Raw genomic sequence first — 27,969 nt, 5'->3', positions numbered from 1 at the left:
TTTATCGCTTTGAAATAATAATTCCTGTTAGCAATCGTGCTGCATGGCAAAGCAGACTATACTTATGGTGTTGCATTTCTGAGTGACACAGAATATTGGACAATATTTTCGCCAAAATGACAAAAGCTTGCCATGAAGAGAAATATATTTATCAACACAAAACATATGGCTGTAGCTAGAAGTGAACTTTATCTGCCCTAGGTATATGTACAACATTTCAGCAAATCCAAATAATGGCCAAAAATTTCCACGTAGTGAATAGTTTCCCCGTTACATGATTTTCTATGTCGTTAGTCCGCGCAGCAACTTGTTTAGCAATAAGTTTATCTTTGCGCTAGGAAAAATACTGCCAAACCGCAAGCATGTACCAACCTCGCCATAGGTTACAACTAGGCACCTTCACTCGAGTCTAGGCGAAATGTCATCCTACCATTGTACAGGGGGTGTTATGACGATAACTGGAATACTTTAAAAAATTTTCCTGAGCGAACCGCTGCTCGGTTCACGCTCAAATCACACGAAGGTCGCATTTTCTGGTCTTTTTTCATTGACACTGGGAACAATGCCAGTACTCACCAGTTTATTTTGAATATAAATAAAAACGATTTCCGCCTATGGGAAAATGGCAGCCCATTTGGACATGCGAGCCAGTGCAAGCTGATTTTGGAACGATGGCGCCACCTGAAGTGTGCAGAGCGAAACAGACTATGGGGGTCCACGGTAAAAAGGAGCAAAATGTAGCAGACGATCAGAAAATCCCCTCCGTCCCTAGTTTACGATGATCACAAATAGTTGATCACATAACGATGATGACATCAGCATAACAGCTGATACCAATCATAATAAAATATCCCAACAGTTTATCGTTCCCAATAAACGTTGGATTTGTTTCCTCACCTGCTTTCACATTTTCTCATTGTCTGCTACCCCATTTGGCTCCTTCCTGCCGTGGAAGGAGCGTGAATCCCCATGGTCCGTTTCAGTGTGCATTCCCCAGCTGGCACCGTTGTTCCAAGATCAACTTGCACTGGCTCGCACGTCAAAATCGACCTCCATTTTCCCATAGGCGAAAATCGTTTTTATTTATTTTTGGAATAAACAGGTGAGACCACTGGTATTATTCCAGGTGTCAAACAAAATAGACCGCAAAATGCGACCTTCTTGTTAAGTTTGAGTGCGAACCGAGCAGCGATTCGCTCAGGAAAAAAAATTTTAAGTGTTCCAGTTATCGTCGTGACACCCTGCACTTGATTACAAGAGTGATGAAGCTTTGAATATCACAGAGTTCAACAACCTCGGCTATGCACAGTTAACAGTTCTTTGGTGTATGCTGCCGGTGTCAAGGCGTCTTTCTTCAGTAAATACAGTAAACTCTGGTTAAGGCAAACCGGAAGGAGGTTTCGCACAGGTTTTTGAACACCCTTGAATTCAGTAGCATCATTTTCGAACAAAACCTTGGAAGTCCTCGAATTTTTTAGCAGTCCTTGAAAACCCTTGATTTTCACAATGGTAATCAGTGGCTACGTCTTTTCACAAGAATTTGAAGGGTTTGTCGTGGATTTTAATTGTTAATCAGTGTAAAAGCATTCTGACAGTCAAGTTTCAGTGTATTGCATAAAGTTACAACGTATTTAGCGGATTTTCTTTAATGCGGGGCAGTATTGGGAGCAGGAACATTTTAATCCAATCTACGTCGTGATACAGTCCAATAAAATCCGCCGTCTGTTCTCCTTTTTGCATCTTCTGTCGTAGCCTGCGGACGCTCACTCGTATGCTGGCTGAGCCTCATATGCATGTTTCGTGTTTGCGTTTACGCGTCAAATGGTGGATGGGGACTTGTTTGAAGTTCGTCGGTTCTGGAAAGTGCATCTCTCGGCAGTCGTGGCCATACAAAAACAGGGTTTCGCCAGACCCAATGACAGATAATCGTGTGAAATGCAAACTGTGCAGGAGTATGTTTGACATTTCGTAAATTTGAGAGTCAGTGCTAATTGCCATGCCAACATGAAGACAGGAGCTCCTTAAAAAGTACCCAGTGCTGTGCATGAGTGCTCGATTGGCCCATGCGGTCTTAGCACAGTCTTTGTGTGCGACGTGCATGAAGTGGTGACAGATTCGGAGATTTTGTGGGTGTTAAACGTGGTAACATATCGCCCTTACTTAAGTTCGGTATTTTGCGCGAATGACTTCTTCGATAGAATATTGCTTCGTAGCAAAGTGATGAAAGGGCCCGTGCAGTCAAAACACAAGTTTGTTTTATTCGAAAGATTAAGTGTTTTATAGTGCCCTCAGCGCTTGTTCGGCAGCAAATGAGGCTGTATTCACTGAGAAATGAAACATTTTAAGCCAAAATTTCAATTCTCCCGCTAAATTGTGTGTTTTCGAGACGCCGACAGTGACGTATCCAGAGCAGGGCCTTAAAACTACAGATAGCCTGCTGACTAGGGCTGCTACCATCTCACTGACGTCCATTTGGTTATCTTGCTTATCGCCCACTTTTATAGATGGCACTGCAATACCCTGAAGTGGCAGTGTTTGCACTTTGCTTCTGGCCGAACTTCTATACCTGCTGTATTTTTAATAGGGTTCATACTAATCGTTTCCTAAAATGTAAGCTATGGCTCGTCAAACATGGTCATGCAAGTGACCGTGCTGCTTGTGTCAGCTGGTCAGTGTTGTGAGCGACAAGTCCAACGCGTCTGACGGCTGTGTTAGGCAGTGTCAGCCGGCAAATTTCCGTACTAACAGCTTCGATACGTGTCCGTTCATAACTTTAATTGTTCACCCCACCATTCTTGGTGATATAAAAAGAATGTGCCCTAAATTTAAGCGGAAGTAGCTCATTTAGCAAACTTATAAGCCCTGTGTAATTTGCGATTGCATTTGCCGGCCTCAGCCAATCGCACAGCAGGGCTTATGACATCACAGGTTCAGTTACGGGAAATGAGCTAGTGGGTCGCATGGCCATTCCCTTTTTTCCTAAATATATAGCTTATTTGAGCGAAGTTTACGTTCAAAGCGGTGTCAGCATGATTCTAACGAGGCAGTTTTTCGAATGTACCAAACCTGTGTTTTGTCTGCATTGGCCCCTTAAAGACATTCTGTTGTGGCGATTAAGTAGCAGTGCATTTATGTGGCGTACCATGGTCATGGGCCATTTTTTCTTCTATTCTATTTTACTTCTCCATGCAAAGTGATATAGAGAAATGCGGCTGTTACATCGTCCAGTTTGGTGGGTCTGCAAATGATTACTTACATCGAAGAAATTGATATTCCAAATTCTGAATTCTCGGGAAAAAAAACATAGCTTGCAGGTGCAAGGCAGCTGAAAAGACGCATTGTCGCGGAGGAGATCGACAAACTGAGAAAAACAAAGGGAAGGCTTGCAGCAACAGTTGATATTGTCAGCTGATCCCTTTTCTGACAGAGCAGGAGGTGCAGGCAACATTATGCGCGTTTTAAAATCAAACAGCCCAATAAAAACAGCAAGAGAAAAGAAAAAAACCTTCAAACACCAACCAAACAATAAAAAACAAAGCTGGAGAAGCTTTCACGAACTTAGCACTATCTAATTGTTGTGCACGAATTAATGTTCCTGGGTATTGCACAATAAACAAATTTTGCATTTGTCGAAAAAGCTATAATCCCAGATAAAAATATTACATGAAGTACTTCAAAATTTAATTTATTCTGGTGCCTAATAGTTCTTGAAAACCCTTAAAATTTTTGTTTTGGAGCCTGTGCAGACCTTGTAAAAAAAAACTGAAATTTTGTTAATATTATCAGAAATTCATCTTAAGCAGATGTTATTGCAATGTGCATGTCACAAAGAGCGTAAGTGTTTGTTTTTTTGCGAGCTCGTCTCAAAGAGGCCACGAAGACAAAATACCAAGTTTTGTTTTATTTGAAAGATTTGGCAGCAAACGCTGCTTTATTCACCGAGAAATTCAACAATTGAGTGAATCAACAATTTAGGCTCAAATTTAAGTTCTCCCAGTGCATTGTGTGCTCCGAAACGTTGTCGGCAATGATGCAACTAAGGGACCCGGGGTGCTGTATGGTGTATGGTCTTGTGTCTATGCTTGCATGGTACCTGGCAAATACAAATGGCATAGACACGAGAGCTAAGCAGGGCACAAAGCAATCCCCCCCAAGTGGATGCCACTGCTGGACAAGCCTGTTGGCTCGAAGATTCCAGATACCGTCCGCAATTGGGGTGGCTTGGTGGTAGTAATGAGCCAATAATAATAACAACAGAAAGAGCCAGCAGGGGCGTACGAGTAGGGCGTTCATCTTGCACCTGGGAGGCCCGGGTTCAATTCTCATCAGCCAGGCCGAAATGTATCAAATTTTGTTTTTCGAGAGACAGGAAACCGATTTTTGTGGAGTGCACGTATTCCAGCTCCTATGAAAGCTAGCGTTTTTTGTACCGGGATAAGCACGAGGCATTTGTTTATAAACAGGTGGAAATAATTTTAATTTTGCGTTATAAATTTCCGAAGTCTGATAGGCGGTGTAGACATGTAGTGTATAAATGTCGCACTATATTACGTGTCCAAACAAACTACGTCAATTTCAATGCATGATTCAAAAACCGCATGAACAAATAGGAAAGGTTGTATATTATCGTTGTTTTAGCCGGGTACAAGTTTTTAAACGCCTCTTTTGATCTCGCGTTCAGTTAAAAGTATGTTGCTCCACGGCTAGCTGTCACGGTCGCCGACATTCCTTTTGTTGAGAAACGCACGGCTGGTAGATCTAAGAATTCCGATTTCAAAAGTTCTTGGGCGCTATCGGCAAAACTGTCTTGTATTAAGGCTTTTTAAGTGATGCCCTTTCATTTGGGATAGAGAATGTATACTCGCCAAAAATCGGTTGTCTGTCCCTTTAAAGCAACCAGTTTACCTGGTTTACGTTTAAAAGTACATCCTGCTGAAGGAGTTCCCGTGGGAGCTTCTGTAATTATCCGTCCGCCGCACCAAAAAAAGGTCAGAGTGCGAAGAAAAGTGGCGAGGAGGCAAAAAGCCCACAAGCAGGTGTTGGGAGTTGCACGCCTCAAGAAAAAAATGTGGTTACAGAGATCCCAGGAATCAAACCCGGGACCTTTACGCCGTGAAAACTGGCAACCTAACCAGTGCGCCACCCCAAAGGCCTGCGGGGTACAAGGTTAGCATAGGCAGGGAACAATAACGTGTGCAGCCAATCGGAGAGAAACAAAGGCTTCCCGTGGTAAGAATCAAACCTGGTTCCCTCGCGTTTTGAAACTGACGTCTGTCCGATTAAGCTATAATCATCGCATTCTAGGCACACAGCATTTTCTTCGGGTTCACAGCACGTGCGTTGGTTTTGGACTAAGCCGCGGGCTCTAGCGAGTGGTGCTAATGCGGTCTACTTTGGGAGAGATGTGAAGGCCAGCGGACAAAATGATCTGGGCCTGCCAGCCATGGAGAACTTTTACCGGAAAGTTGGAGTCGTCCCCAATTTTTAATGTCGAATAATTCGTGTTAGCTAAGTACCAGAACAAGGAAAGAATAAGCAGGGGTCAGGTGTACGCCACCATGGGTGGTTAATAACCATCTGGTTGGCAAGCATTCACCTTTTCTAATTCTAATTCTCGGGACCTCAGCATGCGTATGCGTACATGTACATGTTTAATATCGTACACATTCTTAGTTTGACATCAACATTAAGGCAATCACCAGCACACTAAAGGCGGCATGTATTTGTGCTAATTTTTTTTTTTTTTTGCTAAGTTGGCAGTTTTGTGCCATCACCTCCTTAACCTTTGCCCCAGTTACGTCTTCTTGTATTGTGTGGCATTTATTGCTGCAAAAGTGTTAAATGGCCCCTGAGGAGAAAAGCCGTCATCCAGCGTCTGTAGCAGCAAAATGGCTCCTAAAATGGCAGGCAATTCAAAGCGAATAGAAGGGAAGTAATTGAGTCGAAAACAAAATTAGCAAAGTTTGGAGTTGAGTACCAATGGAACCCAGGGCCTCTGGAATGTGCGTTGCATCCCTGATGTCACTATGGTGGTACGGCTTTAACTGGCTGAAGGTTAACCTAGTTAATACGTCATGGCCTTTGACTTGGAAAAGGCCGACAGCTGATACACAAAGCCTGATGTATGGTGAGGCTTGCATTGCTTCGCATGTTGTTAGTCTCAATGTTATGCTAATCACACGTTAGCATAACGTTGCCAGTGATGACGACAGCTGCCATGTGGAGCAAATGGCAGTTTCACCGATTCCCATTTGGCTGCGACGTAAACATAACCAACAAAAATTGCCTCGCAACCACTCGGTGGGGTTGACCAGTGCCGATGGCAGCTGCCTTGGTAAGCCTTCAGCCGATTCACCGATTCCCGTTAAGCTTGAACCTCAACAGAACCGATGTCAATTGAGCCAACGGAATTCTCACATAACCACTCATTGGGATCGGCCGGTGACAGGTGCACGGTGAACTCGCCAGTTCTCTTGTCTGCAACGTCAACATGCTTGCTCGATGGAGTACATACACTGCGGTGTTCGATGGGTAATTTTAGCTTTCACATTCACAACCTGCAGGAAATGCCTAGGATATCCTTGGACGTTTTTTCCCCAAGAAATTTGGCATTTTTTTGCATTTTTGTTCTTGGAGCATTTGTTTGGAAGCATTTTCACCTCTTGTGTTTTTTGTTGCTGTTTTTGTTTTCCTTGAAAAAGTACTTACATGCAATTGCATGTGGCAGTAATCAACATGCTGTGCAGGCACAAGTGCTGTACAGAAATATATTTTGTCCACAACGTCACCTGCCTCCAAGGGAGCCTGATCTCCACGTTGATGCCAGGCACCAGAATAAAGGGGGTGGCGGCAGTGCTGCATTTGTGAGATATGGTCGCTGACAAAGGCACATGCGTCAAAGAGTATTCTGCCTTTTTGTTAGGCTTGTTGTTGGAACGCGTCCTCCACAGATGGTTTTCTTACTCTCCAGTGTCTTGGTTTGCCACCACAAAGCATAGTTAGCAGAGAACACGGATTTAGTCCTGAGATTCAAATTTTGATTAGGATGCGTTCCGACTGCAACCGTGATGTGCGTGCTTATGTCTTTGCACTCTTTCAGGCTTGGTATGGCAGAGCATGCAGGAACATCGTCTGCTTACTTGTTTTCAAACAGACATCAACTTCCATCAGCAAACATTGTAAAGGGTTGGTTGATTGATTGATTGATTGATTGATTAAAGGGTTTAAAGTGCCGACGCTACACAGGCGATGAGGCGTGCCGTAGTGGAGGGCTCTGGGTTAATTTTGACCACCTGGGGAACTTTAACATGCGCCGAAATCTCGTACACACGGGCGTTTTTGCTTTTTGCCTCCATCAGAAAAGCGGCCGCCACGGTACATCGTAAAGGGGGCTGGGAGCTTTAATGTCAGTCCCAGTTTCTTTCTGTCGACTGTTCCTCCTCGTACTATGAGTGCAGTGATGTGGGTTCAGTGAGCGTGGCTGACGAGGCGGGGGGACGCGCAACGCAGTGTCCTCGCTGAGCTGGAGCCTGGAGGAGCTGGGCCAGCTGGTGGGCAACCTGGCGGCGTGCCTGCCCGCGCACGACCTGGTCAAGTACTCCACCATGGTGGAGAAGGTGGACTGGGAGCGGGTGCGCTTCGGCCCCTACTCGGCCGCCCAGTGCAAGGACAAGTGGGCCCAGCTGATGGGCAAGCTGCGCCGATACCGCACCCTCACCGACCTGGTGGGCGACGCCCGCGAGTGGCTGCGCCGGCCCTGGCTGCCGGGCAACGGCACCGCCCGCCGCCAGCAGCGGGGCGGGGCCGGCGGAGGGCGCCACCCGGGCCTGCCCAAGAAGCCCCTGACGCCCTACTTCCGCTACTTCCTGGAGAAGCGGGAGAAGTACGCTCGCGACCACCCCGACCTCTCCATGACCGAGCTGGCCAAGGTCATCTCCAACAAGTTCCAGGAGCTGCCCGACAAAAAGAAGGTACGAAGCGAGCGCTGCTGTCGGGAGCAGTTACAGTGAAAGGGGAGGGAAGATGACTCTTTCTCTTTCAACTGCCTTGGTTGAAGTTCCAGCAGCTACTAGTTCCTTTCTCTCTTTCTGCAGTACGCATGGGCAGACACGAGAGCCTGCCGCAATGCCTGAGTTTTGCAAACGTACTGTCGGGCAGCGCATTCAGCCATGCTTTTCTACATTTTGTAGCTGCATGTGGCAGGGAAGTTCACACTCAGCCAGGCCTTGCCATAAAAAAAAGAAAAAAGAAGTGCAGCGAGGGGATCTGGTTTGATGCACTTCTCAGCATTTGCAGGGAAGCACCTCGCTGTCCGAACCATTAAGTGTCACTATCTATGGTTCAATACTCAAAAGCTTCTCTCCCTTGCAGCAAAAGTACAAGGAGAGCTTTGACCGGGACAACGACGTCTACAAGATGGAGCTGAAGAAGTTCAAGTGAGTGCCTCCACATTTGTTTACGAGCCTGCCCCTGGCTCGTCGTTTTGGGTTGGACGCATTACCATATTTTCCGGTGTATAAGTCGCACCGGTATACAAGACGCACTTGTTAATTAGGTAAACTCGTAGTGAATCATATTGTTAGAAGTGCGGCGAAAGTACATGGTTGCGGGGGCCGCCGCCTATGAACGTATTCTACGGTAAGGATGGCTGAACACGTGCATGTACCGTCTGAAGTCTATACAGAACTTCTCAAAAATGGTTTATTGATACACACAGATGGCATGTACTTACAGACGGGGTTTAGGCAAAACCATCGTCTTCTTCCTCCGACTCGCTAACAAATAAACAATTGTTCCGCAGGCGCATCGCTGTCGTACTCCGACTCACTGATGTCTTCTTCGCCAACATTGTCACCACTCGCGGACCGGATTACTCCGGCCTTTATCAACCCGGCTACAATTGATTTTGTAGAAATGGAGCCCCAAGAGTCGGAGACCCACTTGGCCACCTCTCCAAACATCGCGCATCTCTTGCGTGCTGTCGTAGATCAGCGCAATAAAGGTGTCGTGGCGGACGGGAGTGACACGAACGGAAGCGGCCCGAAAATTGAAACTTATTAACAAGCTGTCATTTTAAAAATTAGCAGCATGTTTACCTCCTTAAGAGTAACTCTCTGTAATAATTTATAAGCTGCATTTTGTTTTTGCAACCCAGTTTGATGGTACTTTGAATTTATTCTGAACTGCAGTTACTGCGCATAGAAGAAAGTGGCGCGCAGTTGTCGCTGGCCATTATCATTGTTTTTGACTAGAAAAAGCTGCAAATTCTTTGGTTTAACCTCGAAGTGGCATATAGGCTACGAGAAATGCCGTAGCGGTGGGCTTCGGATTCATTTAGACCATAGAGCTGTGTCTCGGCAGCCACGCGCGACCGTCGCAAACCCGATTCATTCCATACACAAGTCGCACCGGTGAATAAGACGCACCAACGAAAATTTCAGAAAAAAACCGCGACCTATACACCGGAAAATATGGTAGTTGTGGAATGCCTGTACTTGCTTTTGTGCCTCTGTCATTGATTAGCCTCGGAAAGCGTGCATGTTTGTTCAGCCCTTGCTAGGGCTCAAGGGAGAAACAAGCGCACTGAGAACTGCTTCTTCAAAAGGCTGCTGTGGGCGCTGAGCCTTTCCTACCAAAACTGCCTGTAGTGCACACTAGGGTTTCAATGAGCAGGAAAGGCAATTTCTCGACCATTCAATACGTAGAGCAGGGCAAGTAATGTGTGTGGTGAAAAATAACCGCTGACTTGCCACTTTATTTGACCATCCGGTTTTACAGGACAAAAACAAAGACAAGTGCTTTTTGCACTGGCTATTGTTCTTGCCTGCTTTACGCCTACTTCACCACTGACTAGAATCGTCATCCCTAATGACTGACACGAAACCCACCCTGCCGTCTGTCTTGTCCGACAGCAAGTGGTGGTGGAAATTTGGCCGCTCACTCTTGCCCTACCCTTCCTGCCCTTCCCCCCTTCCCAGGAAGGAGAACCCGGACGCCTTCCCCGAGGCCAACAGCAAGCAGCACCCTGCCGGGGCGCCACCGCCCATGAGCGTGCCCGAGAAGCCCCAGACGCCCATTCAGCTGTTCACCGTCGACCGGCTCAAGAAGCCTGACTTGGCCAAAGTGAGTGCACGGAAGGGAAGGTGTTCAAGGACAGCGTGCATGCTAGCGGGCCTCCTCAAAGCTTTGAGGGTTGATCACGTTGCTGTCTGCACTGGCCATAGGAAATGCGCTTCGTCGCCTGGGCTGATTGTTTGTAGTGACCTGCCGTGCGAGTTCCTCCTTTGTTGATCTGTTGCTTTGCATCTTGTTAAGTTGTTGTTGGGGGGGGGGAGTAAAGTGACGTGTTAAGCACACAGTTGGAGAAATGTAAAAATAATCGAAAGCGTGGCCACCTCTACAACTGTGGGGGAAAGCATCAGTAGGATATTCCGGGGCCAGTGCCTGCTTCCTCCAGCAGTGCATGTGTTGTAATACTGGCGATAAACCTGCGGTGATGGGAGAGTTTTGGCCCCTCTCCCCATATAAGCTGTTGGTAGCTGCCTCTCTAAATTGCTGGAGTATTGTGGGGGGGCCAATGTCTGTGAAGCTGTTCGCAGCCACCATGCATATAGCTGCAGCCATTTTCTCCACTTTTGCTGTAGGGCTGTTGGCTGGAATATAGTTGGTGGGGCAAACAAGATTTCCGAACATCCGACGTCTTGGCTCAGAAATGCTTCTGCCCTCAAGAGTGGAAAGTAGTCTGGGGCGTCAGTGCTGTTCCTGTTTTTGCGCAGCACATTTTGCCCCTTGTGTTTGTTACTCATAGTGCAGACCATCTCGTGTTTTTGCTTTAGGCGGCAGCAGGCAGTGCAAAGGTAACAAGTGCTGAAGGCCTTAGCTAGGGCTGCTGCACCTGGCAGACGCTGCTAGTGAAGGCAGTTGCTGTCTCTACTGCTGGAACAGCAGTGCAACGACTTCTTTACACACGCTCTGTTAATAGCACTGTTACATTGTTTACTGTTGTCTTTCACTGCGTGCGTGGAGGTTATACATAAGGGGCTGCCTTTCGCATCCTCATCAACTAGGAGGGGTTAATTCCTGTGGTCATTACTGACACACGTGCACATTGGCAGCTGCTTTGAAGCACTCGTGCCCATTCCCAGCTCCCACCGTTCCCCGTGCTCTGAGTAGGACTCACTTCTTGATTGCCTTTGGCTTCACGGCCAGGGAATTTGTGGCGAAGTCCAAGCCGTAGCTGGGGAAGAAGGGGCTGTGCACGGCTGGTGACTCCACCGTGGTCCGTCTCTCCACCTCTCGCAGCTGGACAAGCGGGAGGCCCAGGAGGAGATCCGCAAGCAGTGGGCCGAGCTGTCCGACGGAAAGCGGCTCAAGTGGATCCGACGGGCACTCCAGGACCAGCAGCGATATGAGGTGCGAGGGGGCTCTGGGCAAACGGAACGTATCTAGTGAGGAGGCTGATGGGTGGGGTTGAAAAATACAGGGGTTCGGTTGGTCGTATTGGAGTACAGGGGATGAGCCAGACGGGCGAGGCCGGAGCGAATCAGGGTTGAGCTTGCCGTTTCAGAGTAGAAGTTACGACACAGTGTCTCAAGGTTTTTTGTGGTCTGCAGTCGTAGATGGGATGACGATTACACCCCTGTTCACTGCATCCACTCTAGAATCAAGAAAGAAAGTAAGCTTGACAGGCCCTAGTCATTGCATGCCCCTGAAGCAGCACAATAGTGTTTGCGGCAACGTGGCAGCTGTTGTCGGGAACGCGCCAGCCAAAAAGCTTGTGGCAGGCTCAGCGTGCTCTGACCTCTTAAATTAAAGGCCTGATGAAGGGCTATTAGGCAGAGATATTAGGCTATCAGGCAACTGCCGCTGTTGCAGAGCTCATTGGTTGCCATTGGCTTCTTTTATCCCCAACTGCTGCCAAAAGCGAATAATGGAACGGAAGATGATAGGTGTAACACCAAGGGACAAGAAGAGAGCTGACTGGGTCAGAGAACAAACGCAGGTTAAGAACATATTAGGAGAAATTATAAAGAAATGGGCGTGGGCAGGGCATGTAATGCGAAGGCAAGATAACCGTTGGTCATTAATGGTAACAGAGTGGATCCCTGGAGAAGGCAAGCGTTGCAGTGGGCGGCAGAAAATTAGGTGGGCAGATGAGATCAAGAAGTTTGCGGGGATAAGTTGGTTGCAGTTAGCACAGGACCACCGGGATAATTGGAGAATAATGGGAGAGGCCTTTGCCCTGCAGTGGGCGTAGTTACACTGGTGGTGATGATGATGATGCTGCCAAAACCTGCTAACCAGCACTCACCGCTTACTTTCTCGCTGACGTGCTCCCCGCAGCAGAAAGGGATGGGTGCAGAACATTGCTTCTCGTTCCTCGTGTGGCCAGATGGAGGTTGCCGAGTACAGCCAGGCGTTCCCGGATTTCAAGGCGGCCACCAAGCCCATCCTGAGCAAGGCTGAGCAGGAGTTCAAGGACAAGTGCGACGGCAAGCCCGAGAGGCCCCCCAAGTGAGTCTCGGAGGCCGCCACTTGGCTTGTGGTGGAGGGGGGAGGGGGTTTTCGTTTCTGTATTGTGGGTGCAGCTGAAATGGTCTTAAGTGTAGCCTTCCGTTCCACAATGTCCTCGAGGCGCAAGACAGGCTTTCTTGCCGACATCGCCATCTGATTGTTATTACAGTGGAATCTCGATGATACGATTGTGGGTGATACGAATTTCGGGATGATACGAATTTCTGAAAAGTCCCGGCGAAATTGCATTGTTAGCAATGGGAAAAATTTCAGCTGTTCCGAACGGACCTGCGCGGCCCGGCGGATGATACGAACGAGCCGCCGAGGGGCCCGACTGCCGAACGAGCAAGTGACGGCTCTCTCTCCCCTCTTTGTCGCTGTTTCTCTAGAAACGGCCGGGCTGTGGTTTTCTGCTTGCTGACACCACCGCGAAACCCCGCACGCTTCTTGCAGCGTGGCCACGAAGTGGCGTGGCCGCTCGAGCGACCGCTCCTAACCAATCTTTAAAATGCCGCTCAAGGCAAACGTTAAGTTGCTTGTGCACTAAAGGAGTTGATTATGCATGCGAAAAAGGTACTATAAAACATCATCCGCGGCGCTAGTGAAAGCGCCCATGTAATATCTGCCGGGGTGCTAAGCCTAACTATCTCCAGCGGAGCTAAGCCGGCTCTCTCGAGCGCTTCGCAAGTCGTTAGACTCCTCCATCCTGCCGCGCGCGTCGTGCGTCATTTTCTGGTTGAGGTAGGAGCTACCGCGGGCGCGAAATCGTCGATACAGGCGTGAATATACAGTGTGCGCAAAGCCGAGGTGCACAAATCGCGTGCAAAAACGCACCATGCGGTTCACACTTGACTTGCGGCGTGTAGCGAGCTTGAGCACCGCGAGTGAGGTGACGAGTGCGAAGTGTTACGTGCTCCAGAAAGGACTGCTTTGCGACAGGGGGGTTAAAAAATGCAGAAGAAAATCACGACTTTCTTCAGGCGAAAGTAAAAGAAATACCGTACTTACCCGATTCTAACGCGCACTTTTTTCCGCAAAAATAGGCCGAAAAATTGCATGCGCGTTAGAATCGGATACAAAACCAAAACGGCCGAAACAGCTTAAATTTTGTTCCATCCATCTCCATCGCCATCTCAAGATGGCACCAAAGCTTTTAGCAACAATTTTTCGTATCTAGGCGCCTAGGCTTTTCTTTCGGCGTTCACATAAAACGTCAAATTATTCCACTTGTGTGCTTGATAACAGCAATGGCAGCAGCGGCAACGAAGGTGCGCCGCTTCCGCGGCTTACGAGCGGCTCCCACGCGTTCACAACGAGCGGTTGGCTGAAGCGTATGCCTCTGGAGAAGCTCGCGGGATGGGCATGCGAGGCGTGGGACACGATCCCATCGACCATGGTTGAACGTTCGTTCAGAAGTGTGGCACCGCGAACGCGCTTGACGGCACCAATGACGAGATGTTGCGGTCAGCGGAAGGTGACAAGGAGCTCTCGGAGAGCGACGAGGAGTGAGATGAGTGAGATTACTTCGGGGAATAAGTCGCCCGTTTCTCTCGCATTCGTTTTTTTTGCTCACAAAGTTTCTTGCGCGTTACAAACGGAGGTGCAAGTTTTTTCGGTTTTTTGCCTGGAAAATCGGGTAAGCGTTAGAATTGGGGGCGCGTTAGAATTGGGTAATTACGGTACACGAAAACTTTTTTCAGCGCTACATTTTTTGGTCTGCCGGGGTGCTAAGCCTAACTATCTCCAGCGGAGCTAAGCCGGCTCTCTCGAGCGCTTTGGATGATACGAATATTTTTCGCGGCCCCACGAGATTTGTATCATCGAGATTTTACTGTAACACGAAAGCGTTTTATTCCTGGATACACGAAGATTTTACTGACGTCATATCCGTCGCAGAAGTGACGCCTGTACAACGAAGCAGGCGGCCTGTAAAGGGTGTATCCCTGCACACAGGGTCTTCTTGCGGGGAAGCAACCTTTAGTACTAAAGAGTACGTTATACTTCGGGTTTTTCCTTTTCGGGTTTTATATTTTTATACAAAAGTGTTTTATGCCGCGATACCCCAAAAATTAACACTGAGGGCGTATCCGTCACGGAAATGATGCCAGTACACCTTTGGCGAAGCGACTCCACCAGCAGGACACCGCTCGCCAAGCACACCCACAAGACAGCCGCCGACCCGCAAATCATGCTCAGCTGCAGATTTCGCTGCACATTTCACTTTCGTGTTTCACTGATTCCTCTGACAGAGGAATCAACCAGTGTTTTTTTTTCAAGGCCCAGTGTGGTAGTGACTGTGTGCCTGTGCCCCCCATCTCCACTTGCAGCTCGGGGTACAGCCTGTTCTCGCGCATCATGCTGCGCCAGCTGAAGGACGTGCCGGCCAAGGAGAAGATGGCCGAGATCTCGCAGCTCTGGAAGAACCTCAGCCAGGGGGAGCGCGACTCCTACAACAAGCAGGCCACCAAGGTGGGGCTCCCCTGCCTTTGCTTTACTTGTGCTTGCGCTTTCCTTGGCGGGAAACTTTCTAGGGAGGACTCGTGGGAGGCCAAAAGTGACGCAACTTGTACAGGCTTGTTAGTCAAACCATGTAGGCGATACCTTCCTGCCGTATGGTTGCTTCAAGTTTCACTTTGGGTACCAAATTGTAATAGCCGGAATGCTGTACCTTGTCAACTCAAAGAGCTGCTTAGCATTTGGCTGTAATATCTTTTCTTTTTCTTCTTCCTTTCTTAGATACGTCTGAAGGTGCCTTGCTGTAGGTTGACTTTCATTGTTCTGTTGAGACTACTATAGTTCATCTCACAAGCTAGCTGCAGCACTGTGGAGGCTACATTGTTATCAATAGTGCGCCCACTGAGGGTGCCTAATCCGCCGTGAAGGGGGTCCTGAAAGGACACTCCCTTCTCCCCTCTCGGCAAGTGGCACCGCACGGCCCCGGCGCCTTTTGTCGCTTCTTTCGCGGTGAGTTAGGCGCCCTGAGGGGTACAACAATGTAGCCTTCACAGTGCTGCAGCTAGCTTGTGATATGAACTATAGTGTGCTATAAGGAAAGGCTCAGCTAGTCCTTATTTTTGTCCTCCAAGTTTTATTGTTTTTGGTTGCAGAAGGCATAAAAATTTGCTTTTGAGATGTGTTTTCTGAATTCTGCACGTTGTTGGTAGAGAATATATATCCCCTTGGTATTGATTATGACTGCAGTCGCTAATACTAACAGCTGTCTCAAGCATAGGCAAATGCGGTTGTTTGCCAGTAGTGCCACAAGTGAAGGGGAGAATAGAAGAACTAAGAAAAATTTTGTACTCCTCGCTATCCGTTGCTTGTGCTCCTTCATCTAGAACTCAACCATAGTCCCCTCTGTTCTGTCTGCTTCAGTCATGTTGCTCTGCTTAAAGCAATCGGCTTGTGCCAGTGGCTCGTTCAGGCACTGGAGGCAGGTCGTGCCAAAGGCAAAATCTCCGCATCTGAAAGACGACATTAGCCATTTTGCGTGGCATTGGTGTCTGCAGAGAGTCCTTTTATTTATTTATTTATTTATTTATTTATTTATTTATTTATTTATTTATTTTATTTATTATTTCAGGTAACCCTAAAGGCCCTCTGTAGGAGGGTATTATATAGGGAGGAGCATTCGCATACAACAAACGTAACATGAATAAGTGAATAACATGAAACGTAACATGAATAAAATCACAAATTACAAATGTAGAAAAAAATACTAGCAATGAGATCTTTTCAAACGCATAAGCACAAAACACATAACTAAAGAGCACATAACTACAAGGCAAGCACATAACTATAAAAAAGCTAAGAAGGTCAATATACGCAGGCAAGAACAGAATTAGGTCGCTTCATTCCTTAACAAGTCTTGAAATTTTGCTATGTCAGCTTTTGTGGCAATCTGCTGTGGTAGGCTATTCCATTCGGTTATTGTGCGTGGGATGGAAGAGTGTGCAAATGCAAACGAATGGCAAGTGATGCGCTTAACTTTACAAGAATGATCGTGCCGTGGAAATGTAACAGTGTTTCAAATGAAGTTTCGAAATGTCCGGCCTGGACTCGGGTTGCAGGCGAACGCCAAGTACAAGGAGAAGTACGCGGCGTACCTGAGCAACCTCCCGGAGGAAGAGCGGCAGAAGGTGGAGGCAGAGGCGGCGGCGCACAAGTCGTCCGCGTCGGCAGGCGCGGCCGCCAAGGGCAACGGCAAGGCGGCCAACCACGCGGTGGCCGGTGCCGGCGGCAAGGGCGGAGTCTCGCGGGTGGCCCCCGGGGACGAGAACCGGCCCCCGGCTGGGGAGCGACCCAAGCCCAAGAAGCCCCTGTCGGCCATGTTCTTCTTCCAGCAGGAGAAGCTGGCGGCCATGAAGGAGCGCTGCCCGCAGATGTCCCACCAGGAGGTCATGCGCGCCCTCGCCCGGGAGTTCTCCGAGCTGCCCGACCGCAAGAAGGTCTCTCTCTCTCTCTCTCTCCCACCCTTCCCTCTCTCTCTCTCTTGCTCACATACACACACACCTAAGCTTTGTTCTTGTCATTTCAAAGACCTTCCTGCCATCAGCTTGACTGAATTTCTAGGAAGGCGAGAACAGGAGGTCTCTCCGTCTCTCTCTACCTTTACCTAACCTTTGTCCCTACTATTTGGAAGTTCTTGTTGCCTTTAGCGTGACTGAACTTCTAAGAAGTCGATGGTTGCTCAGAGAACCGAGAAAGCTTAAGGGGCTATGTGGGTATTGAAAGAATTAGTTGTATTTGTTGAGCAGATACAAAGAAACTTGTCAGTCTTGCAGCTTTTTTTTCCACTAGTTTCAGATATGCAAATCTTTGTTTAGTCGCCAAATAGTTCTCAGTATAGTTAGAGATTTCTTATTCACTCTGCCGAAACAGTAGGATAAAGAAGTGTTAATTAAAAAATAGAAAAGAAAACATTTTCATACTTTCTAATGTACAGCACAGAAGCGCTTTCTTTTATGCATCCCTCGCAAGCAATTTTATGGCTCATTAAACTTGGGTGCTTGAAACGTTTGGTTGAAGCAGCAGCTGGTTCACAAAGTTCAGAAGACAAAGAAGTGACCAAGAATGTGTGGTGTGGTACGCACGGCCAGCAGCAAAGTCCACCCTACTGGGTGCTGGGAGGCACGAACTGATTGTTCGCTAAGTTCTGTGTTTTTTCCGTTGGTGCTGTTGCATTCAGAGCCAAAATTTGCAAGGGCACAAGTTTCACATTTGTGGAGTCTGGGCTGCTAACCAGGCCTGCCTTTCCCTTTCTGCCACTTGCACCTGCAGGAGAAGTACAAGAAGATGGCAACAGAAGCCAAGGAGAAGGCCATCGAGGAGACCAACGGCCACAAAGTGTAAGTGGTGCATCGGCGTCTCACTCGTGTGCGTGTATCTTATTGCCTGTGCAAGCCTTTGTTACAAGAGTGAGCTACAACTGCCATTGTTTTGTTGGTTTTTTACAGTAAAGAGGAGAAGACGTACCAGGCCCCGAGTGCGCCGAGCTTGAACCGAAGAAACCGCCTCTTCAAGGGGGAGCCCAAGAAACCGCCCCAGTGAGTTTGCACTTGCTGTGAGAAGGGCATGCATGTCTGCATGTGCCTGAGAGCAGTCTGCCTTGTGATGCGTTGTGGGAGGCACTAGGCTTGCTCGTACGAGGAGGCATATCGTATACGACTTCAGCAACGCTTTGCAAACTTGGCTTGCCGCCTACTGCTGTGCTGTCAACAATGCTGGTATAGAAACAATCTTGTGGTCAATAGGTTTGTTCCGCTGGTCCGGTTGTGCACGAGGAAAAGAAATGTAATTAACACTAAATTAAATATCTTCAAACGAGGTGCAAACCAACATGACAGAGTGGGGGGAAAAACAAAGATGGACGCTTTCTCAAAACTAAGCGTTTCATTCATGAAAAACAGGAATACTCCCGATAAGACGACCGCGGTTCAGACAAATTGTTGCTTATGTTGAACATTGTGGTTTCGCATAGACTGAGTGCAAAAAGTCTGCTTGAAACGAGCAGGCTTCCACGTACTCATCGGTGAAAGACGGACAACTTTCAGGGTGATCATCACTGCTGGCGATTCTGGGTAGCGAACATGGCAGTCTTGGCGAGATGCGGCGGGGCTTTCACGCTACCAGAGGGGAAGAAAAGTGAAGGAAAACCACAGCGCGAAGCGAATTCGCGCCACTGAGGAAGAGAGGGGGCGAGAAAAAAGACACACAGTTAAAGCTACCATTTATTCCACCCCTCAACCCGCAAAGCCAACAGCAAAGCAAATAAAAAAAGAGCGAGGGCAATTTTTGTGGCCGCTCTGCTCTGGAGGAGAGAGGCGCAAAACTGGGAGGATAAAAAAAAATTTAAAAAAAAAAGCGACAACAGAGGCTTCCTGTTCGCGAACGTGGCAGCTCTCCTGACCAATGCTGTTTCTTAGCGGGAGCATGTGAGTTTGCGTCGGATCGTGTTGGAAGTCCCACCACGTCACCGCTGAAAAAGTGACGAGTTCCCTCTCTGCCTCTGAAGCGTTGTTGGCTGCGGTAGCGGGCGTACGTTCTCGTTGCCACTTGGACTGGATAAAACAGGGCAAGAGCACTTGAAGGCAGTCTTCTATCAAGTTGCGCATTCAAATAAATGATCATTTTGTCCTCTTCCTCGTAAGTCTACTTCATTCACCGCCTTAAAGCAAGATATTTGCATGCACCTGGGCATTCTGCCGATTTTTTTTTTTTTGGCAGGGCTTCTGATACGACAAACAAATTGTCATGGTCCCTTCGAGTTCATCTTAACGGGAGTTCACCGTATATATGTGTGATGATTGAATGTGCACTCCGTACGAAATACAATGAACAAACGAAGAAAAAACGTGCATTACTGCAAAACCATATGGTGCGAAAGCACGTGCAGTGCAAATCAGGAGTTTTGGAGTTGTTGATGTGTGCTTATTCCTGCTAATTACTGCGTTTGATACCATCACTTCTGTGATTTTATTGTTTGAGGTGTAGTAATGCGGGTTCTGTTGGTCTGTTCAGTTTCACACACGGTGCACATACAATCCTCATGCACTTTCCTGTTTTTTCCGAATAAAACATTTAGTTGCGAGAAAGCGCTTGTCTTTGTCTTTCCTGGCCTCAGTTGTACTGTTTTCTGCTGTAATATTCGAAGGTGAAGTTCCAACTGCCTGTTGTACGATCACCGAGAAGAGCCTTGGATGAGTGGTGGCGTGCTCCGTTTTGCAGGAGCGGCTACGGGGTGTTCTCGACGGAGATGCTGAGCCAGCTGGTGGATGTGGACCCCAAGAACCGCATGGCCGAGATTGCCAAGCGCTGGAACGCCATGCCCGATGCCGACAAGGAGCGCTACAAGCGCGCCGTCCAGGACCTGCAGCGGAAGTACAACAAGGAGCTCGCGCGATTCCTCGAGGTAGCTAATGCTCTTAAATCTCCTCCTCTCTTGTTAATTAGATGGGTAGTGTCATTGAAGACCTCTTGAAGGAATTGGCACCAAGCTTCCTACTGGTTGTCTGCCCCTGTCAAATGTCTGCATTGCGGGCAGTTCCACATTGTCCGTAGTATTAAATCCTTACGTGCCAAATTTTGACAGAGAATTTGTCCTCTCGAAGGAATCGGCACCAAACTTCCCACTTGTTGTTTGCCCTTATGAAATGCCTCTGCATTGCAGGAACTCCCCCATAAACGGAAGTTTTTGTGTGGAGAATTTCTGCAAAGGATTTGTCATAAACATCACTTTTTTCCTGAAAAAAAACATTAATGAAGCATTTAAGTGGATGAGCAGGTTTGCACTGTGCAGCTGTCGCTGTGGAGGCTTGTGTGTTTAGAGAAACAAATTGCAGTGTTTCATAGGCTAGGCAAATGCAGCCAGTTCTTGGGGGAGGAGAATCGGACAAAACAAAGCCGGGACGGAGGTGTGGTTCATTTACCTTGTGTTGTCAGTCTTTGTGCGGGTGTATTGTTCGCAGTGGTGTTTGCAAAGTATGGCATTGCATTGACAGAATCCAACTTTGGCACGGCCGAAAAGCACCAACATTTTGCCGTCTCGCAAGCTGTGGGAGAGTAACAGCAGGCTGTCATGAGAGTATTGCTTGGGATTGGGCGAGTTAGTTCCTGATCACTGGAAAACTTTCAGCTGGAACGTAAGGAAACAATGGACAGTCGAGAAAAACACAAATAGCATTGTGTCCATGTTTCTCTCGACCGTCCTTCATTTCCATACGTTCCAGCTGAAGTTTTCCGCTGTCAGTAGAATTGGTTCACTTTTTTTAAAAACTATGCTTGTCAGTCTTAGTCTTACAATTTTTTTTGCTTGTTTGTTTGTTTGCTAATTGAAATGTCAAGATTTCAAGCAACGGCCAGAACACGCGAGTTACCTTGGCACGTAACACGCTTTCAAAACTTCGGTGTGTCAAAACTGCAGTGCTTGGTAAAGATTCCCATGCAGTCAAAATTAACCCAGAGCCCTCCACTATGGTGCACTTTGTAGTCCATGTGCAGTTTCGGGTGTTGAGCCTCTGAAATATTTAGTTAATTTGGCGTGGCAGTCATTGGTGCGAACTGCCACGTATTCAAAGCACAGGTGCTAAGTACCCCACCTTGCAAAATGATGGAGGTGGAGTTTTTACAATTCTTCGTCGAGCCGAGAACCGTCAGGATGGTAAACGCTGACATCCCAGCCTTCTCCGAACGGATAAAGTGGGTATGTGGACATTCTGTGAGGCACAAGTGGCGAGCTTTCCTCTGGCATTTATTGTGTGGAACACTAGTTACCATAATAATTGAGCGGATTCCAACCCGCCCCTGATTGTAATCTTTTCCAAACTACTGATTACTGATTCTTCCGCATTACGGAAGAATCTGATTACTGATTCTTCCGCGCAAATTTGGAATTAGATTTTAAGAGGAGTTTGCTCCTGTGGCAACGCTGCTGGCCGCTTCGAAGCCGATTTCAGCTTTGAGCCCGATTGTAACGCGCGCACAAATTTGGAGGCTAATTTTAGCAAAAAAGGGTGCGCGTTAGAATTGGGAAAATACGGTATGCAAGTCACGTGCTTTGTGTGCAGTATGTTGTATTGAGCCCTGCCCGTCCTCTCTTCCTGCAGGGGCTGAGTCCTGAAGACCGGATGGAGTACGAGGCTCGGCGCGCTCGAATGAAGGCCAAGCGGAAGGGAGGCGCCATCAAGGCTGCCGCCACCCGCAAGGAGAAGCGGCGGAAGGCCGCTGCAGCCGCCGACAGCGCCAAAGAAAAGGTGACGAGAGGCTGAGTGTCGCAAGCCAGGGGTTGAAACGAGCTCATGAACGAAAAAGAAACCTCAGACAGAGTGCTGAGCAAGAAGGGTAGTCATAAATTCAAACAGAAATGCTTCTCTTATTCGGTGGTTCTGCGCGCAGTAATAGCAGGACCGCTGGTTGGAAAATCAAAAAGAGAGTGTTACACATGTATTGCGCAAGTTGGTAACTTATCGTGTAGCAAAGGGTGCGGGTAAAAACAAAGGAGAAGACGAAAGGAGCACAGGTTCCACGTACTTCTGTGTTGATTGGTGTCTCATGCTGTGCTTTCTCGCTTTCTCGATGTTTTCCCAGGAGGAGGATGGCTCGTCAGACGAAAGCAGCTCCGAAGAATCCTCTGACGAAGACGAGGATGATGATGACGAAGAGGAGGAGGAGGAGGACGGTGAGGAAGAGGGCGAGGAGAAGGCAGCCAAGTCCGACGACGACGATGACTCCGACTCAAGCTCAGAAGAGGAAGAGGAGGAAGAGTCCGAGTCTGGCTCCTCAGATTCGTCGAGCAGTGATGATTCTGACGACGCCCCCGCAGCTCCCACAATTCCCGCGCCAGTGGCACCCACGCCCAAGCAGGCGGTTGCAGTGGCACCCAAGAAGCAGCAGATGCCCGTCATTAAGAAGGAAGAAGCGCCAAGCTTGCCAGCAGCTGTTGTCAAGGTGAGTGGAAAAGCTTTCACCACTGCGTGGTGTTCCCTAGGGCAGCGAACTGTTGCCAGCGTTGTTCTTTTTCCCATTGTCATGCACCTACAGTGACGTGTTACTGGCACTGCGTGATCGGGCATAGTGCCGCGTCATTTTTGTTGTTGAAATGAAACTTCGTGGCGTTTGTATTGCCATGATTTCTCGAACGTTGGCTTGTGGCTTGGCACTAAACTGTAAGCTAACTTTACTACCTTGTATTCAATATTTACTCATCACCCACTCCGTCAACTTCCAGGCCTGGGTGCGCCCCCCCACCCACCCCTCCCCCTTTTTTTTTTTTATTTTTTTGAACTCGCTTTCAGGGCCAAAGGACTACATTGCAACGTATTTTGTTGCTGTGGAACTTTGGTGCTGTCTTCCTGCCAAGTCACCAAGACGTAGCGGGCGACCTATGAGTTCTTACATTTGTGTAAGGTTCCACTACAGAGAGAACATAAGCTACTGCTTGCTTGCAAGTAACTACATTATACTATTTAGCAATCGCCTCCGACAGGGCATTTCCATTGCCCCGTTTGCCATACAGAAGTCACATGCACACCCTCTGATGTGCTAGTTTTGTTCTTTTTTTTCTTCTCTTTCTTTTTCATCTCGGGCTACATAGTCTAAAAATGCTAGTCTGCAGAACTAGTGTGCTTCCCTCTGTGTGATATGCGTTTTCTTTTCTTTTTTATTATTTTTTTTTTGTAATTGCTTGCAGTGTAACCTATGAACGAAATTTAGGAAGATGGGCTATATATGGAGGGGGGGGGGGGGGGGGGGCGGGGGGGCTACAGAATTTTCAAAGGGGAAGGCTATTGTGTGGTAGTGAGCAATCTGAAACAAGGACGAAACCCATAGAAATGTCGTTACATAGTCCGGATTTTTTGCACAATGAGGTGTCTTACTAGGTCGTACTTGGTTTTTGAAGGGATTGCCAACTTGTGGTATGTGCTCATACATGCCTACTGGGGTCGAGTCATGTACAGACCGCCAGTGTTTTGCTGCGCTTTCCCCGAGTATGTTACGGAGCACTCTTCCGTACCTCATATCACAGCAGAGGAAGTATGTCATGTCAAGGCGGAGGAGACTGGTAATTTGGAATCTACCCCTCTGAACATTGTGTGTCTTCGACTCAGTGTCCAGAAAAGCTCTGATAGTTTGTAGAGGAATTTATTGGGGGAAAAAAAACAGGAACAGAATATGGAGCTGCTCTCGGGCAGTTTGTGGGCAGTCCAAAATAACAAACCGTGTAGACCAATTAATTCCTTAGTGACGCCAGCAACGTTTCTTTTTGTCTGAAATTTTAGGGCGGCATGAGCTGCCCAAGCTTTTGAACAAGGCAAGGTCGAATCTATTGTTGCTCCTATTGTTGGTGTCACAAAGAATTGCAGAAAATCGAGAGGGAGAGAGAGAGAAAGAGACTGGAACATCCCATTAGGACGCAGTGCTTCAGTTATGGGCCGTGATGATGCAGCTACACATCCCTGATGCAAACCTGATACACATCTCTGGTGCAAACCTGAGTTTGTACCAGAGATCAGAAATTGCTGCTGTGGTGATGGGTCGGCTGTGACGGACGTTCGAGGCTGCATTTCACACTTCAACCCTTGTAGCCCATTATTTGACCATTCAGAAGATGTGTTAGGCCTTGTTGGTAGTGGACAGCAGGAAAGAAGACACTTACGACACTTGCACATTTTCTTTTCTTTCTTTGTTTGAAGCCTTAATTGGTTGTGTCTTTAACCATCGTCTTGCCCCTGTCCAGGTGGAGCCCAACAACAAGAAGCACGGGGAGGAGGACGACGACGACGAGGACAGCAGTGAGAGTGAGAGTGAGAGCAGTTCGGACAGCAGTGACGACGACGATGACGACGACTCGTCGGGCTCGGACAGCAAGGACTGAGCTGCCTCCCTCTCCCCTACAAGACCTCCCCTCCCTCTCGGCCCAGTGTGGTGCTCCCATGCCATCTGGGGGGAGGGGGGGTGGCCGAGGGGCAACACACCAAACTCATCAGTGCGTGTTCTCAAAAGAGAGGAAAAAGCGCCGAAAGCCTCTCCCCGCCTGCCAGGCGATGTCTTCTGCACGAGCCGTGCCGAACACGCGGAAGCAGACGAAACCACCAAAGTTCCGGCACTCCTCCGCGCTGCAAACAAGTGCCTGCGAGGGACGGCGCCCACTGCATGCGACGTCGTCAGGAGGCTTCATCGGGTCTCGGACACGCAGGCTGCCCCCCCCCCGAAAGGCAGTACGACATCAAGCCCGGCTGAGTCTTGTGTTTCGTGCCCCCTACTTCGAATCGCCGTATCCACCACCTCTGCCGAACATGGCACCATGATTGTACAGACGACTCCCAGCTAACCGTGAAGTACCCTCAGTTCGAGATTCTCAAGGATCCTGTGGTGGGTGAACTTTGCTTCTCGTTGGTTGTAGGTGGTAGATGCAGCGACTTCTTCTTCCTTGATGTTAAATTTGCTGGACTTTGCTGGGCTGTGCCACTGTAAGCATGTTGAGCGTGGGAAAGAAAGGTTGTGTCTTGTGTTTGCACCCCAAATGACCTCGAAGGCGTCTGCAGGGAAAAGCCTGTGTAGCTTGCGCGCTTGCCGCAAACCCTTTGTTGTAAAGCGACGGGAAGTTGCGCTTGGGCTCTGAAGGATTCGGCCCTTGACCACCTGGCCCCATAAGCGCCTGGGTATGCAAGTCTTCTTGTGTGGCTACCAAGAATTTTCGTAAGCCATTAGTGCTATTTATCGTTCCCTGTTTTACCCCTAACACCCATTGAAGAGCTCCAACAGCCCTTGGTGTCCTTTCGAAACACAGTGTTCCACTTTTTAAAGCCTTGTTTCGTTGCTTTCATCAAATAGACGCCTTTTTTTTTTTTTTCTTTCTAATTTGGGGTGGAATTGAAACCAAAGTCTGGTGTGTCTTCATACCACTATAATTGTTGCTTTCTCCAAGTGATAAAAGTTTTTCAAAGCTCAAGCAAAAGGCAACCGTAATTGCTTACGCTTAAGTGCTAAACACGCGTGTATGTCGCAAAACTTTCGGCCTCAGAGGAGTACCAACACCCGAATTTCGGAGCTGTTGCTTTTACGTGGTTTGTGTCCTGTAGAGATACAGCAGGGCAGTTCAAATTTTATTTATATTTTTAATGGTTGCGCGAACACAGCCGCTCCAAACACAACGCCGTCAAGGTCAGTTTGATATTACAAAGTAGCACTGATGTTGGATTGCATCAGAAGCAGTTATTAAAAGGGTTTGGGAATGGCAGGACTGGGCGAATTGTGGCTTGCCTTGATAGCCTCGTGCGCGAAGCTCTGTGGCGAGTGCAGTGCCGCTTTGGCAGCTGGATCCGTACTTTGTAACGCGACAGTGTCATGGGTCGGTAGTTTTTGGCATTCAGGCGTGAGCTGTTGTATTTAAACCAGAACTGACATTTCCAGGCTGATTAGCCACCAATGAAAGCCAAGATTAAAGCATGAGATTTTGGTGTTAGTGCTCCTTTAAGTATAGTTGCGTTTCTGGTTGTTACGTATGCATACAGTTCTATCCCGGGTACAGGAGGATGTTGCTTGCACCTTACCCTTTAGGACTGTTGTGTCGCCATCAGACATGTCATGTATATTCCTTTATTTCACACCATTGGCGTCGCGGGATGCGCTGCTGCGTTCCTGACCAACTGTACCTACATGTCTCAGTCGCATCTAAAGCAACTCTCGACTGTAGAGCTGCTCCTACAGCACACCTGATGATAGTATTTTTAATCCCCCATGCTGCGATACTTACGGAGCGTCATGTTTTATTTAATACTTTGTGTTCTGTGATTTGGCTGTGTTGGCGAGTACTATAAGGTCCGAGCGCGCGAGCATTTTTATTTTTAGAGTTGCGCTTTTGGCAAGTCGCACCTTTTTATTTTTCGTCGTTTGCTGGCTGAACGCTACCATGCCGTAAACTTAACGACACAACGGCGCGTTGGTTTGTTGAGTCTCTAACTTATGTTCCTGTGAGCGCACACTTGAATTTAAAGGGGGAGTTTGTCTTTTAATTGCGAGGCATTTTGGGCCAGTAGGGACGAAGATTTTAGACATAGTTCAAGAAAATTAAATTGCTCAAATTATGTTTAGGCGCACAGAGAGGCGTGATAAATGACTTCGTTTAAGTGTTTTCCCTTTCTAAATTCTATACTGCTTCAAAGTGAAAATATAGCAGGCAGCTCTTTTTCTAATCTTTTAAATACAGCAAGATTGCTTATGCAAGATGCTTATCAGTGTGAAATATTAAGATTGACTTCTGGCTTCTAATGGTGTCACTTTCATGATGTGACTGGTTTTTTCTGGAGGAGTGGCGCTTGACACCAATTCAAAGTGGGCAGTCAGTGTTTGCGTGAAGTAGCAAAGGATACATCTGGAAAGCCAACCGAAAAGAAGGTATTCTCGTACGCGCGATTGCAGTGTTTGTTATCAGGAACCACGTATCAGTTTACTCTCTTCCGGCTAGGCTTTTCTGAAATGTGCACCAAGAAGCGCCGGGAACCTTGAACTTTGCCGAAGCTGTACATACTTTTACTAGGCCACTCAGCACAAGAAAACAGTCGCGTGCCTTTTCCTTGTGCGTGATGCGAGAGAGACGATGAACGCTGTATACCATGTGCCATGTTGTTTTGTGTGAAGTGTCGCGTGCCATGTGACTGTAAATTGCGCGTATGTCAACCCCTCCCTCCCCCATCCCCTTCTCGAGCCCTTAATGCAAAGCTCCTGAAGCCCGCAACCCTTAAGCGTCCTGTCATGTTTTAACGCACTTTTTTTTTGTACCCCAGAGTTTGTACCAAAGTGCAACTCGCCCGTTGTGTAGGCACCCGTAACGCATACTGCCACCACGACCATCATTACTCCATCATCACCAACTAGTCTGTTTTTTGCCTTAACTGGGACGCTAAAGGGTCTCTTTTTTTTTTCTTTCTATAAAGGTGACGACAAAAATGTTGTAAATTTGTGTTTGTTTTGTTATTCATAAAAATGAGAAGTTGTGACGTGCTTCTCTGCCTCCCCGTGAAGTAGCAGCTGCTGTGCTGCTGACAGAATGCCATCCAGCCACTCTATCCCATCATGTATGACAACAGCCATAGAGTTTCTTAGTAAGTATACTGGAGAGGAAACTGCACCTGGCAATCTATGTCGTCGTGGGGGGTTATGGCGTGACAATTAGATTCTTAAGCGGTTTTGGGCTTGCTTTCTTTGGGTTTGCTTTCTTCACTATGCATTAACACGTCTACAAGCTACGAGGTAGCCGAAATCCTCCCTGTTCTGTGGTAGCTGTAAGCTGTGGCAACTGCGTGTTCGGTGAAAGAGCATGCAGTGCGTGATCTTAGCAAACATTTGTCATGGCAGGGTCGGAAGGAACGTTTGAGACTGAGTGGGTGACAGGCCACCGTGAAAGTTCCAGCTGATAAAAAAAAAGTCAATCATACGACAGGTACGGGCACCTGCGGC

At 47.9% G+C, this 27,969-nt stretch overlaps 1 protein-coding gene across 1 annotated transcript in view; it reads left to right on the top strand.

Annotated features, from left to right (window-relative positions):
* Positions 1-27,468, top strand: part of LOC144175117 (nucleolar transcription factor 1-like) — a 30,142-nt gene extending 2,674 nt beyond the window's left edge. Inside the window, exons 2-14 of the mRNA XM_077704197.1 lie at positions 7,510-7,970; positions 8,371-8,435; positions 9,978-10,122; positions 11,302-11,412; positions 12,392-12,513; positions 14,841-14,982; positions 16,584-16,961; positions 17,794-17,861; positions 17,970-18,059; positions 19,741-19,924; positions 21,618-21,764; positions 22,099-22,458; positions 24,248-27,468. Coding sequence (XP_077560323.1) covers positions 7,510-7,970; positions 8,371-8,435; positions 9,978-10,122; positions 11,302-11,412; positions 12,392-12,513; positions 14,841-14,982; positions 16,584-16,961; positions 17,794-17,861; positions 17,970-18,059; positions 19,741-19,924; positions 21,618-21,764; positions 22,099-22,458; positions 24,248-24,385 — 2,411 coding nt within the window. The 3' untranslated portion in view covers positions 24,386-27,468. The remainder of the gene's footprint in view (positions 1-7,509; positions 7,971-8,370; positions 8,436-9,977; positions 10,123-11,301; positions 11,413-12,391; positions 12,514-14,840; positions 14,983-16,583; positions 16,962-17,793; positions 17,862-17,969; positions 18,060-19,740; positions 19,925-21,617; positions 21,765-22,098; positions 22,459-24,247) is intronic.
* The last annotated feature ends 501 nt before the right edge of the window (positions 27,469-27,969 follow it).

The sequence above is a fragment of the Haemaphysalis longicornis genome, unplaced genomic scaffold (assembly GCF_048455015.1).
Source record: "Haemaphysalis longicornis isolate Haplotype H1 unplaced genomic scaffold, Haemaphysalis longicornis Haplotype H1 scaffold_3, whole genome shotgun sequence".
NCBI lineage: Eukaryota > Metazoa > Arthropoda > Arachnida > Ixodida > Ixodidae > Haemaphysalis > Haemaphysalis longicornis.
Note: the sequence above shows the minus strand (reverse complement) of the source record. Positions and strands in the feature narration are given on the sequence as shown.